The sequence below is a fragment of the Euphorbia lathyris genome, chromosome 7 (genome assembly GCF_963576675.1).
Source record: "Euphorbia lathyris chromosome 7, ddEupLath1.1, whole genome shotgun sequence".
Lineage (NCBI taxonomy): Eukaryota > Viridiplantae > Streptophyta > Magnoliopsida > Malpighiales > Euphorbiaceae > Euphorbia > Euphorbia lathyris.
Window position 1 is genome coordinate 88,941 of NC_088916.1, and position 14,865 is coordinate 103,805.

General features: G+C 34.5%; 1 protein-coding gene across 1 annotated transcript; it reads right to left on the reverse strand.

The window, feature by feature from the left end:
- Nucleotides 1–8,907: 8,907 nt before the first annotated feature.
- Nucleotides 8,908–11,064, reverse strand: LOC136235079 (putative F-box/LRR-repeat protein 8). Its single transcript, XM_066024596.1, has one exon. The coding sequence runs from the start codon at nucleotides 10,380–10,382 to the stop codon at nucleotides 8,967–8,969; it is 1,416 nt and encodes a 471-aa protein (XP_065880668.1). The 5' UTR covers nucleotides 10,383–11,064; the 3' UTR covers nucleotides 8,908–8,966.
- Nucleotides 11,065–14,865: the final 3,801 nt, after the last annotated feature.

The following is a 14,865-nucleotide window of genomic DNA, read 5'->3' on the forward strand; positions in this document are numbered from 1 at the left end:
GCCAGAGAAAAGCTGATTTGCCAGAGAAAAGCAGATTAGCTAGAAAAGTCATTTACAGAAGCACCGGTAAATAAGCCTAAAGCCTAGGGATCAGATCATAAGCCGAGTCGGGAAAGCTTAGGGCTCATAAGCAGGCTACGGAAAAAGGTACGTAGAACATAAAAGAAGGATAAAGATCCTGTTCGGCTACACCCATAGCATATTACGCAGACGTAAGCTATATCTGATAGAATAGGCACAGAATGTTCGGTCTAAAGTCGGGTAAGATCGGATTGTAACCATGATTGTAACTTGATAACTTGTGAAAAAGTCATTGATCGGAACACTTCCCTATGAGGCGTCGTTGAGATCGGCCGGGGACACTCCGATGCCTAAGTTCAGTAATATTCTTGAGAGAATAAACTGTAATCACAAAAGTAGGGTTATAATAATATGTGTACCTTTGATCCCAAGAAGCTGGAGTATTTATATGCAATTCTGTAAACAATCGCATTCATCCCTTTTATTGTCCTTGAATGTGGGTTTTGATGTTACTTTAGTTATACTCGATGGTTTCAGTATTAATTGAGTTCTTAGTACCATCAATGTCGGAGGTTTCTCCATGATAACGATTTAGAGACCCCTGGATTAATCCTGCATTAATTATCATTAATTTCATATTAATAATGCATAAATCCCACTTTTATAAAGAATAATGGTTTGTCATTATTTCTATTAATTTCTTTTTATTCCCCATTCTAGAATAATTTGGGTTGTTCTCATACCTAAATTAAGAGTATTAGAATTGTTTAGTATTAAAAATTTTCAGAACTGGTTTTAAGCCGAAATGGATAACCAGTTCTGAACTAGTATACCAGTTCTGGTAGCTTGTTTTGGACTGGTATACCAGTTTAGAACTGGTTAACATAGCATGTTCTGAATTGGTTATTTTTTGGAGGTCTTTAACATAGCTCGTTAGAAACTCGATAAAATCTTGGTTTGGTCAAATTCGGCCAAAACTCGATTCGAGAGGGGTCGACTCGAACCTAGGTAGGCTTGGTATTGGATCGTTAATATCTCGAACCAAGCTTTGATCGAATTTGACCAAATTTGACCCAGCCAAGATTTTATCGAGCTTCTAATGAGTTTTAACCAGATTCATCATAAATGCGTAGAATAAGTAGCGTAGAAAACAAAAAACCCTTACAACAATCTCGTCTAATGTTTAATATTTCACATATATGAAATAACAGATTTAACGCTCGATTTGATACCACTGAAGGAAAATAGACAAACGTAGGTATAGCGGAAATATAATTTTTTTTTTATCTATTTCACTTTTCCAAGATCTGTTAACCGTTATTTCATATTAAAGGGATTAAACATGTGTACCTTTTATTCACGAATTATCTACAGTTGCAAACGAAGTGCCCACGAGGATATCAACCGTCAATCACGATCACAAACAAAACCAAAAATAAAACATTAGTAATCAACTAATTAAAACAATCAATTATAGATTGTCTCTAACGGTATCCACACGAACTAAGAAACGAATAAACTAGAAAGCTAATTTTTCGAGTTAGGTTTTGGAAGAATTTTCTTCTCTCTTTTTAGCTTTGACCAATAATGACCTCAAAATAAAATTTTCAAGAAATAAACTTGTTTAGTATCATATTTATTATGGAACCATATTTTAAATTTTTCAAAATCATCATTTTTTGAGTGTTCTCTCTTTAAACATTAATTTTCTGTCATAAAAAAACAACACATAAATGATCTCAAACCTAAAAAGTTGAAGAATTAAAGTTGCTTAAAATATCACTTAATGCTTGAAAATTTTCATTTTGATGTCGTTATCGGTCAAATTCTGATAAAGTGAATCCAAATGCCAAATTTTGTAAACTACAAAATTGCATTTGCAAAAGAAATACCACAAGTATCCATTTACAAATCGGTCAAACCATAGGATATCTATATGCAATTAACCATTTTGTTTATTCTCGTTTGTCATTTTTTCCATTTTTTCACATTGTTCTTGTTTTTTTTTGTATGTTCTGTTTTTTCCATTTTCCTCGTTTTCTCATTTTTCATGCTTTTCTCGCTTTTCTCGTTTTCCCATTTTATCTGTTTTCCAAGTTTTTCGTGCTTTTCCGTTTTCTCGCTTTTCCTACTTTTTTGGGTTTTTTTTTTGCTTTTCTTATTTTTTTCAAGTTCTTTCTATTTTTTTCACCTTTTCACATTTTTATGATGCTCATTACGTCGTACCAAACATATCATAGCGAGTTAAACACTAATCACCCTAGCATTATTCATTTCTATATATAATAAAATATTGTTTTCCACCACAACGATCACATTTTCTTTTTAATTGAATGAATTTCATTTCTATTATATTGTTTTTCGCCAAATATTATCTTTCTTTTTTTGTTAGTGATTTTCTTTTTAATTGAATAAATTCCAGTCATATAACAGTAAACACTACTAATTTCGAGATTACATATTGAAAAATTGGTTAACACATTGTTATTTCTCGTCAACCACAATAAATTATTATAGAGATTTTAGATAAGAAAAAGTACGGCAAATATATTTAAATGTATTTGCAAATACTCTTCCTTATCCGAAATGTCTATAACAATTCCACAGGTTGAGCTCCGGCTGAAGTTCGTTCGAGAGTTATCAACATATGTATAATTTTTAATAACAAAAAACTAGATTTATACTTAAAAATAAATATTAATATATAAATTTATTAATTAATATTAATAAACAGGTCGGTCCGTGCTATTTTTATAAATCTCAAGCATGTAAAAAAAGAAGCAGGTTTTAGTAGGCTTAGATCGGACTGGGCTTATAGATAAATTTTCATGTCCAAACCCGATTCAGGAAACACAGGCTTGGACGGACCGGGTAGGTAACCGGCCCCGTGAACAGGTCTACACAAGTGAGGCTTTTATATTTATTTATTTTTAAGTATAAAAATTTAGTTTTTTGTTATTAAAAATTTAGGAAATAACGGCATATTTAATCCTAACTTTTCAAGTGAGGCGTTTATATTTATTTATTTTTTTTTTTTGAAGAAATATTTATTTATTTTTAACCATAAATTTATTGGAAAACAGTTCTTTACGTATTCTGATTACTTTCTTCTCTTCACCACTTAGACAAGTTGCGATTATTAGGTCCAAACCAAGTTTCAAAGATTAATTTCTTAATTTAGAGATCGTCAATCTATTGCTTTGCTTCTATCGTGAGACTCGTGATCAGGGGTAAGCTGACACTATGACTAGAGAACCTTGTTGTCCAGATCAATGGTGAATGATTTTGGCCCTTGTCAAAATTCTCAGCTGGTGTCCTAGTTCGGCTAGCAATATCCCTTTTACATCCATGGCCACTGAACTTAAATTCTAAACGGTATGACCATTGAACTTTATTTTTTTTAATACCGGTGGCCACTAAATTTTAACTAGCTCCTCAAAATAACCGTTAACAACCTCAAAATAAAAATATTCAAGAATTACAGTTGTCCAGAACGACGTTTACCATAAAACTGTTGGAGATAAAGAAGAGATTTAATAATAGAAAGGAACTCAAATTGATATTTATCAAAACATTACAACAACTCAATAAATATTTTTGGATTATACAACTCAATATAGACCCTCACACATTTATTTTGCACTCTTCTCTTTTTTATATATCTCACTCACAATATCAATCACACAACTCTATATATAATATATAGAGTTTTCATCCATACAAAAAAAAAAAAAAAACAAGACATATTAACGTGTAGTCACACATTTATTGGCTACCATACTTCATTATTGAGATAACTTTGATTGTTTACCAAAAAAAATGTAACTTTGACTAACATTTGTTCCAATTTTTCAAAGCATTCACGTGATTGATTTTTTTTTAATTAAAAATTTAAGTTTAATATTTGAACATGCCCCCTTAAACTTAATTTTTCGTGACTCCCAATTGAACTCTTAGTTGACTGAACACATCGTTCTTTAACAGTTTCTTGAAGATATCTACAATCTGATCTTGTGTCTTCACGTATTTCAGTATCACCTCCTTTTGTTCAATGCATTCCCGAATAAAATGGTACCTCGTGTCAATGTGTTTACTACGATCATGAAACACTGGATTTTTCGCTAATGCCAGTGCAGACTTGTTATCGATAAAAATCTCCGTTGGATCATTTTGACTCATCTAAAATTCTTTTAGCAATTTCCGGAGCCAAATTACATGATAGACACATGAGGTTGCAGCAACATATTCAGCTTCATAGGTTGACAGCGTCACAATTGCCTGCTTCTTCGAACTCCATGTAAATGCAGTATTACCCAGAAAAAATACAAAACCAGTTGTACTTTTTCGGTCATCCTTGTCACCGGCCCAATCACTATCACAGTATCCAACTAATTTGAAATCGTCAGTTTTTGAATAAAATAATCCCAAATTAGTTGTACCTTTCACGTAACGGAGAATTCTTTTTGCTGCGTTCCAATGTGACACTGTTGGGGCTTTCATGTATCGAATTACTAAGCCGACTACATAAAGAATATCTGGTCTCGTACACATCAAATATCTGAGACTTCCGACCAAGCTTCGAAATAATGTTGGATTGACTCTGTCTCCACCTTCATCTTTCGTCAACTTGATTCCACATTCGACTGGTGTGCTGACGGAATTACAATTTTCCATCTTGAACTTTTTTAAGATCTCCTTCGCAAAACCACTTTGAGAAATAAAAATTCCGCCGTCATTCTGCTTCACTTCAATGCCAAGATAATATGACATTAGACCAATGTCAGTCATCTCGAACTCACGAGCCATTGTCTTCTTGAACTCTTCAAACATCTTAGGATTGTTCCCTGTAAAAATGAGATCATCCACATACAAACAAACAAGTAACATATCTCCATTTTTCACCTTTGCATACAGGGCATATTCATGTGGGCATTTGAAAAAACCATTTTCTTGAAAATATTTGTCAATGCGACTGTTCCAGGCTCGTGGTGCTTGCTTAAGACCATAAAGTGCCTTTTTCAATTTTAGCACTTTATTTTCTTGACCTTTCACAACATACCCAGGTGGTTGCTGGATATAAATTTCCTCTTCCAGATATCCGTTGAGAAATGCGGATTTCACGTCCATTTGATGGATTCTCCACCCGTGTTGAGCAGCTACAGAAATTATCAGTCTGATACTCGCCATTCTGGCAACAGGAGCAAAAACTTCATTGTAGTCAATTTTGGGTCGTTGACTGAACCCTTTTGCCACCATCTTGCTTTATGTTGGACGATTTCACCGTTTGCATCTTTCTTTGCTTTGAACACCCATTTAACTCCAATGGGTTTTTGACCGCCCGGAAGTGACGTCAGCTCCCATGTTTTATTTTTCTCAATCGAATGAATCTCCTCTTCCATGGCTTTTCTCCATTTTTCATCTTTCATTGCTTCTTCTGGATCTGTTGGTTCATCATTAACAAAATGACAATAAAGAGTTAATTCATCATCGAGATTTCTTGTTACATCATAGAGATCTTTAATAGGTATGAATTTTTTAGGCTTTCCGGGCGGATGTTCATCTGAACTGTCTTCATTACTCGAGGATGAACTTAAACTGGATGAGCTTGCTGATGTTAAACTGGTTGCTGGTGTTGTGGCTGTGACTGTGGCTGGTTCTTCCTGATCATTGTCTTCATCCATGAAAGGATAAAAACTGTAGCTGTTTTCTTTCTCACTGGTCCAGTCCCAAACTGCTTCTTCATCAATGGTGACATCTCTACTGATGATGATTTTCTGAGTCTGAGGATCGAACATTTTGTACCCTTTGGAATGTTCTGAATATCCCACAAACAAATATTTCTTGCTTTTATCATCTAACTTCTTGCGTTCTTCATCCGGTACATGGACATGAGCAACACTGCCAAAAACACGCAATGAGAAATACTGGGTTTTATTCCGCTCCATGCTTCTTGTGGAGTTTGATCCCAAACACTGACAGTTGGCGATCTATTCAACAGGTAGACAGCACAGTCTACTGCTTCGGCCCATAACTCCTTTGGTAAATTTTTGCTTTTTAACATGCTCCTCACCATGTTGAGCACCGTTCTGTTCTTTCTTTCTACTACGCCATTTTGTTGTGGTGATCCGGGGACTGAAAGGAAATGACGGATTACATGCTTTTCACAAAATTGCTTGAAAGAGATGGATGTGTATTCACCGCTTCTGTCTGATCTGAGTGCCTTAATAAAATGGCCACTTTCTTTCTCCACTTGGGCTTTGAATTTTTTAAATGTCTCAAAAACTTCTGATTTTTCCTACAAAAAATACACCCAAGTTTTTCTACTACAATCATTAATGAAAAGTAGAAAATATTTATTTTTACCCAGCGATTGTGGAGTGATCGGTCCACACACATCTGTGTGAACTAGCTCAAGTGGTGCCTTTGCTCTTGACATGGACTCCTTTGGAAAACTGGTTCTGAATTATTTTCCAATAAGACATCCTTCACACAGTTGATGAGGTTGGTCAATACGAGGCAATCCGTTTACCATCTGCTTTTGTCCCAACAACTTCAGTCCTCCAAAATTGAGATGCACGTACCGTAAATGCCAAAGCTAGGGGGGACTTTGCACACAAGCTTTCAAACATTTGGCCACGTCCGTCTGAATGTTAATTGTGAACATTTTGTTTTTCGCCATGGGTACTCGTGCAATTAACTCCTTTTTCTCATTCAACAAGAGTAGTTTCCGATCCACCATGTGAACTTCATAATTTTTCTCCAGTAATTGTCCCAAACTCAAAATATTGCTTTTCATGTTAGGAACATAATAAACATTATCAATAAACTGGTGAGCGCCATTTTTGAGCCGAATAAGAATTGTTCCTTTGCCTGTAATAGGAACCTTGGAGGAATCTCCAAATACAACATTACCGCGAACGGATTCATAGAGCTCCACGAACATCTTCTTGTCACCACACATATGGTTACTTGCCGCATTGTCAAGATACCATATATTATTTTCGCGATTTTCTTCACCTTCGTAGGTAAGTAACACTGTGCCAGTTACTTCCTCATCTTGAATATTATTGGCAGTCTCCTCTACCTCCTTAGGCGGACTCCAACATTCTACCGCATAGTGACCATACTTGGAGCAATTATAACACTGAATATTGGACTTGTCGCGTCCTTCATTCGGCCTCCAGTTTTCTCTTCCTTGACCGCGTCCTCGGCCTCTTCCTCTGCCTCTAGTGAATTGAGTGCTTCTATCATTGTTGTTGTTGCCATTTTCATTTCTGCCTTGACTTCTGCCACGTCCTCGTCCTCTACCATTTCCTCCTCGACCTTTTCCACGTCCTCTGCCGGACTGACTACTTTCGTCATTTTTAAACACAGTCTTTGTTGCTAAGACTTGTTCTGCAGAGTCTTCTCTTCGTTTCTCAAACCGCTCCTCACGTGCTTGTAATGACCCTACAACTTCGTCAACTGACATTTCGCTGATGTCTCTAGACTCCTCCATAGCCACCACTGTATAATCAAATTTTGGTAGTAGTGATCGCATAATTTTTTCAACAATTCTGGACTCTTCAATTTTTTCTCCATACTGTCGCATCTGATTTACAACAGATTTTACTCGGGATGAGTAATCACTGATGGCCTTCGTCTCTTTCATCCTCGTCGTCTCAAATTCTCCTCTCAGCATTTGCAAATGAACTTTTTTAACTTTCTCCTCCCCTTGAAGAGAAACTCGTAGGATTTCCCACGCTTGTTTGGCGGTTGTAGCTTCGGCTACTTTCTCGAACATTAATTCATCCAAACCTTGATGAATGAGAGTAAGCGCCTTTTGATCGCTTTTGCGATTTTTCTGCAGAGAATCTTTTTCTGCCTGTGTCAACGCTGCCTCGTTGGTCGGGACTACGTAGCCTTTTTCGACAATATCCCAGACATCTTGACATCCGAGTAACGCCTTCATTCGAATACACCAACTTGAATAATTGGTTTTGGTGAGCTGAGGGTATTAATAAGGAAGTTTGAGACCGTCTGACATTTTTTATAGGGTCTGTTTGGCGGAAGATTGACTCTCGTAATATGGCTCTGATACCACTTTGTTAGAGATAAAGAGGAGATTTAATAGTAGAAAGGAACTCAAATTGATATTTATCACATTACAACAACTCAACAAATATTTTCGGATTACACAACTCAATATAGACCCTCACACATTTATTTTGCACTCTTCTCTTTTTTATATATCTCACTCACAATATCAATCACACAACTCTATATATAATATATAGAGTTTTCGTCCATAAAAAAAAAACAAGACATATTAATGTGTAGTCACACATTTATTGGCTACCATACTTCATTATTGAGATAACTTTGATTGTTTACCAAAAAAACATAACTTTGACTAACATTTGTTCCAATTTTTCAAAGCATTCACGTGATTGTTTTTTTTTTAAATTAAAAATTTAAGTTTAATATTTGAACAGAAACCACATTTTTTATTTTCCAAAATCACATTTTTTGGAGTTTTCTTTCTCTAAAAACTCACTCTCTCTCCTAACCAAACAACACCTAAATGACATCAAAACGAAAATTTTGAAGAATTAAAGTTCCTTAGAATATCATTAACTCTTCGAATTTTTTATTTTGAGGCCGTCAACGTTCGTTTTGAGGTGTTAAGTGGTCACCAGTATTAAAAAGTGTAAAGTTCAGTGATATAATACTGTTAAGAATTAAAGTTTAGTTGACACAATGATAAAATTTATGTGACAAATAAACTTTAAAATGTGTCACGCGTAAAATCTCCATTCCAATTGGATGAAATTTTACCGAGTTTTAACAAATAAGACAACCAAAAAATCCCAAAAATTGAGTAAGCATATTTCTTTGAAAAATAGAAACAAACAAATAAAACACACTTGAATTAATTAAAGAATTAAACAACACAAGTTTATTAATTAATTGGTTCTCCTACCAATTTGAAATGCAGACCTGAGAAAAACAGCAGTATTGCTAGTGCAGACAACATCATGTGTAGTTGTTGAAGTATTTGATGTTGTTTCTTGTTCTTGTTCTCCATTATTTATGACTGAATCAACAGAAATCACAACCAAACTCCTCTTAATTCTCACATTCCTCACACTTAATTCAGTAATCCCTCTACATCTTTTCACTTTCAATTTCACCAAATTAGGACACCCATCTGCAATTGCTTCAATCCCCTTTTCAGTAATTGGGCAATTCTTGATACACAGCTTCTTCAATCCTCTGAATTTCTCCCCTATCAATCTCATTTCCATATCCCCAATTGTTTCCGTGTTACAAATTGCTAATCTCTCTAGATTCCTACACTTACTGGCCAGTATACTCAGTGAAGAACCCGTTACCTGAATCCCCATCAGTACCAATTCCTGCAAATTTGAACATTTTTTAGCGACGGATAAAACACCCCCGTCGCCAATTGTCCTCCCCCCAAACCTGCTCCTCCAAGCATCAATGTGGAGTTTCCTCAAATCACTGCAAGAACTCGCCACAGCTGATATCCCTTCGTCCGTACAATCAGTAGTACGGCTGAGATGAAGAACTTGAAGGTCAGGGCAAGAAGAAGAGATTGCAATTAGGCCTGAATCACCCATTTGTACATTCTCCATTTGGATCTCAGAAATTGAAGTTTTACTAGTGTTGTTGTTGACCCCAATAAGACTACTCTGCAGAACTTTATCCCAATTACCGGAGCTTCTACAAACAATGAGGGTCTTCAATGATTTAATGAGGGGAATGAAAATGCGAGCATTATGGATGTCTTTAAGGCAGAGACGTTTGAGGTTTACATGATGAGAGAGAGGTGTATTATGAGCATCAAGATTTCGGAGACGTTTAAGAGTAAGATGAAGAAGATAAGGAGAGTTAGAGAGAAGTGAGATTAAACCTTTAGCACCGAATCCACATGAAGTGAAAGAAGCTTTAATGAGAGGAAGTGGAGAATTATGAGAGGAAAAAGCAATGAGTCCATTATCAGAGATGTCAACACAGCCTTTGAGTTTGAGTTTAGTGAGAGAAAGGAGTAAATTGGGGATTTTGGAGAAGGAATTATCATCAATACTGAGATGTTTGCGAGAGCATTTAAGTGAGAGGATTGAGATGTAAGTGAAACGAGAGAGTAAAGAAGTGAAAGAAGAAGAGATATGAGATGGAGAGAATAAAACAAGTCTGTCTCTTGATTTTGAATCAATGAATTTCCATCTTTTGCAGACTAGAGAGCATGAATTCTTGTCATTAGTAGAAGATAATTTGGAAAATATTGTTGCTAAACATTCGTCTGGTAGAGACAATGTTAGATCTTCAGTTATTGTTATTGAAGATGCTTGTCCCATTGAAGAAGAAGAGAGGGTTGAAAGTGTGTGAAATTGGGTGAAATTGGGTGAAAGTGACTGAAAATGGGTGAAAGGGGAAGAGTGTTCTCATTCCAAAGACGTTATTGAATGGCTGCTATCCCAACTACTACAAAAAGAAGAAGAAGATGCTTGTCCCATTTAAGAAGAACAGCGGGTTGCGATTGGAGTGAAAGTGTGTGAAAGTGAGTGAAAGTGTGTGAAAGTGGGTGAAAGTGGAAGAGTTTTCTCATCCCAAAGAAATTATTGAATGGCTGCTATCCTAACTACATCAAGAAGAAGAAGATGTTTGCCCCATTGAAGAAGAAGAGAGTGTTGTGTTGGAGTGAAAGTGTGTGAAAGTGAGTGAAAGTGTGTGAAAGTGGGTGAAAGTGGAAGAGTTTTCTCATCCCAAAGAAATTATTGAATGGCTGCTATCCTAACTACATCAAGAAGAAGAAGATGTTTGCCCCATTGAAGAAGAAGAGAGTGTTGCGTTGGAGTGAAAGTGTATGAAAGTGGGTGAAAGTGAGTGAAAGTGTGTGAAAGTGGGTGAAAGGGGAAGAGTTTTCTCATTCCAAAGAAATTATTGAGTGGCTGTTATCCCAACTACAAGAAGAAGAAGATGTTTGTCCCATTGAAGAAGAAGAGAAGAGGTTTATGTTGTGTTAATAATGGTTAGGGATGTGTAAAGGTGAGTATTGGTTTGGTTTAAACCGCATAATGAATCGAATCGATGGAATTTTTGACATTTTGGTTCAATCGGTTCAGTTTAAATTTCATACTGAACCGAACCAATGAAATTCAGTTTTTTGACATTTTGGTTCGGGTTTTTTACACTTCAGTACAACGTCGATTTTAGCTTTAGATTCATTTCAGTATTCGGTTCGATTTGGTAAAAAATGTAAAAAAAACTGAACCGAAGAAACGAATACCGAAATTACCAAATGATTGATACTAATACTGAACTGAATGATATGCAAAACCAATATATAATAGGATCGAAATATTCACTTCGGCATTGGTTTTAGCTTTAGGTGCATTTCGGTATTCGGTTCGGTTTAATAAAAAGTGTAAAAAAACTTAACCGAAAAGGCGTATGATGCCGACACTGAACCGAATAATATGTAAAACCGATATATAACCGGACCGTAATATTCAGTTCAGTTCGGTTTTAAATTGCAAACCGAATTTAGTTAAAAATAAATAAAAAACAACAAATAAAAATCACTATATTTTCTCATTAAATTTACATCAACAAATACAAAGGACTAAACTTTTGAATCAAAATAAAAGTTAATAACTCAACAATGTGTTATTAAAATATAAGGACTAACAGTGTGTTAAGTAAAAAATATAGCAACTTATAAATTATTTACCCTCTATATATAGAGTATTTATATTAAGCACTCGGTCTTCCAACCTCCAATTCACATTTGGACATGTGTATTGTGACCGTACGTAATAATTAAAATAGTGGACTCTCTTATAATATGTATGGGTCCATGTTACACGTGTCAAAATATGTATGGGAGGTCCTCATTTGACATGGAGAACCGGGTGCTTCTAATAATTTGCCTTATATATACATACATGTAGAATACGTGTAATTCGTACAATTTGATTTTTTTATATTTTTTTTGTTAAACTGAACTGAACCGAATACCGAAATGTACTAAAAACTAAAACAAAAGGCACTTAAAACCGAATCGAAACGTAAAACAAAGTAAACCAAAAAACTGAATTCAATCGGTTTGGTTTGATATATGGTTTAAACCGAACCGACCCGCATCCCCGTGAAAATGTGGGAAAAGGAAAGAGTTTTGCCATTCCAAAGAAGGCTAGTAGTAATGTTGTCTGCTATTTAGATAGACATATTTATTGCTTTGTCTTTTGTTTTTTTCCTTTTCTACTTTTGTTTTTTCATGACAAGAGGGAGATTTTTCAAGAGAAGAAGAGATGCTCTTTCTAGATAGATAGCTAGCACGTTCAAAATGGACCCAACATTGGTTAAAATTACTATTTGATCCTTTACTTATCCAAAATTTATCATTTGGTCTCTACTTTAGGGTAAATTACACCCATGGCCACTGAACTTTACCCATTTTCATATTATGGCCACCGAACTTCATTTCTTCCCGGTATGGCCACTGAGCTTTACACTTTTTAACACCGATGGCCACTCAATTTTAACCAACTTCTCAAAATGACCGTTAACGACCTCAAAATGAAAATATTCAAGAATTAAAGTTGTTCAGAACGACATTTACCATGAAACCACATTTTTTATTTTCGAAAATCACATTTTTTTGAGTTTTCTCTCTCTAAAATTCACTTTCTCTCTCCTAACCAAACAACACCCAAATGACCTCAAAACGAAAATTTTCAAAAATTAAAGTTCCTTAAAATATCATTAACGCTTTGGATTTTTTATTTTTAGCCGTCAATGGTCATTTTGAAACGTTAAGTGGGCACCGGTGTTAAAACGTGTAAAGTTCAGTGGCCATACCGGGAAGAAATGAAGTTCAGTGGCCATAATGTGAAAATGGATAAAGTTTAGTGGCCATGGGTGTAATTTACCCCTCTACTTTACTATTTGGCACACAATTTGATGGGATAAGGTCCAAAAATACTCTTAACATTTATAGTTAGAAGCAATTTTATCTATGGATGACAACGGTTAGGGTACCCACGGTAGTGCCAATCTCAAACCATTAACCGTATATTTTTTAATTATCTATATTCATCTCATTACCTTAACGAGTATACTTTTTGTATCTCCTACCCGTTTCATTTAATTCATGGGTACCCGCGGGTACCCTTTTTTTAAAGTTGTGCGCAATGCACTTACATTGAACAAAGAAAAACCCCTAACTCACTCCATCCCGATGTGATTCGAACCCATGACCTCAACGATCATATGTAAGCTCTCAACCAGCAGGCTAAGAGCTTCACCACTACCTGTTAATTGGTAGTGGTGCAAAAATGTTACAAATTTAACAAAGTATAAATTTAATAAATCAGCCATTTAAAAATTGAACAAATTGAATCTTAATTAATAAAAATAAAGTATTTTAGGGGTATCACTCAATGGTTGAAGAATAAAAAGTTGGGTTCAAATTTCACATCTTACATCTAAAAAATAATAATATTTTTTAATATATAAAAAAGTTATGACGGGTACCGGGTACCATAGGAGGTATTCTCATATCCGTCCCATTACCCGTTACCCTAACGGGTAATGGTTTTAATTTCACGCCTATCTCATACCCTTTTATACATGGTACGAGTAGTCCATTAGAATCGGGGTACCCACCGTTACAGTACCTGTTGTCATCCCTAATTTTACCTCTAATGTTGGCAGTCAAGACCAATTTTACCTCGAACATTGACAAGTTGGGTCAATTTAAAAAATAATTCATCAAAATGTCTCATCGATCATGAATATTGGCATCGAATATGTACGTCATTTATCACTTTAATTAGTAATAGATCACAAATATATGATTAGATACGAGAAAAAAAATCGTCTTTTGTACAAGTTCGACAAAAAAAATTCAAATATTTCTCCGAATTTATAAATATCAATATCTAATTCTATTATTAAATCACAAAAAATATGAAATCTTTTTCTAGAACCAACTAATATGCAATTGGTGCAGAATAATGAATAAAATTATGTGTTTTAGAATAATGTATGGAATTGACTAAACTTGTCAATGTTAGGGGGAAAATTGATTTTAGATGTTGGAGGATAAAATTGCTCATGATTGTAAACGTTAGGGGTATTTTTGCGTCTTATCCCCAATTTGAATAGAGACTTAACATAAACGTTATTCCTGTAACACGTGACGATATTTTGACATATGAATTTGATAGTTTTTAGCTTAAAGATTTTTTTTTACCTTTTTTTTCAAATCTAATTAATTAATTTAGGGATTAGATGCAAAAATACCCTCAAAGTTGATAACCAATAGCAATTATACCATTATCATTTAAACTGTCTTCATCAAACTGTTTTTTTAGTCTTAAATCTTGTTATTTACACTTCATAAATGTTACTCATTTTATCACACATATTAACAGATAACAAACATATGAATACACGTGATTTGTTTTTTAAAAAAAGTTGTGCTATATTTTGTATTAATTGGACAAAATTCCAAATATTTCATTGGATTTAAAAATATTAGTTTTAAGTTCTATTATTAAATCATAAAAAATATTTTTATTTAGAACTAACTGATATACAACTGATGCGGAACAAAAAAATAAAATATTTGTATTTTATTATTATGTTTAAAATTGACATAACTAGCCAAATATGTGGTAAAATTGTTCTTGACCGTCAACGTTAAAAAGTAAAATTAATCATTTTAGATGTTAAAGGTAAAATTGCCCCTTGCTATCAATGTTTAGTGTATTTTTACACTTTATCCTTAAAATTTATATGATAAACAAACTTTAAAATATGACACGTATCAAA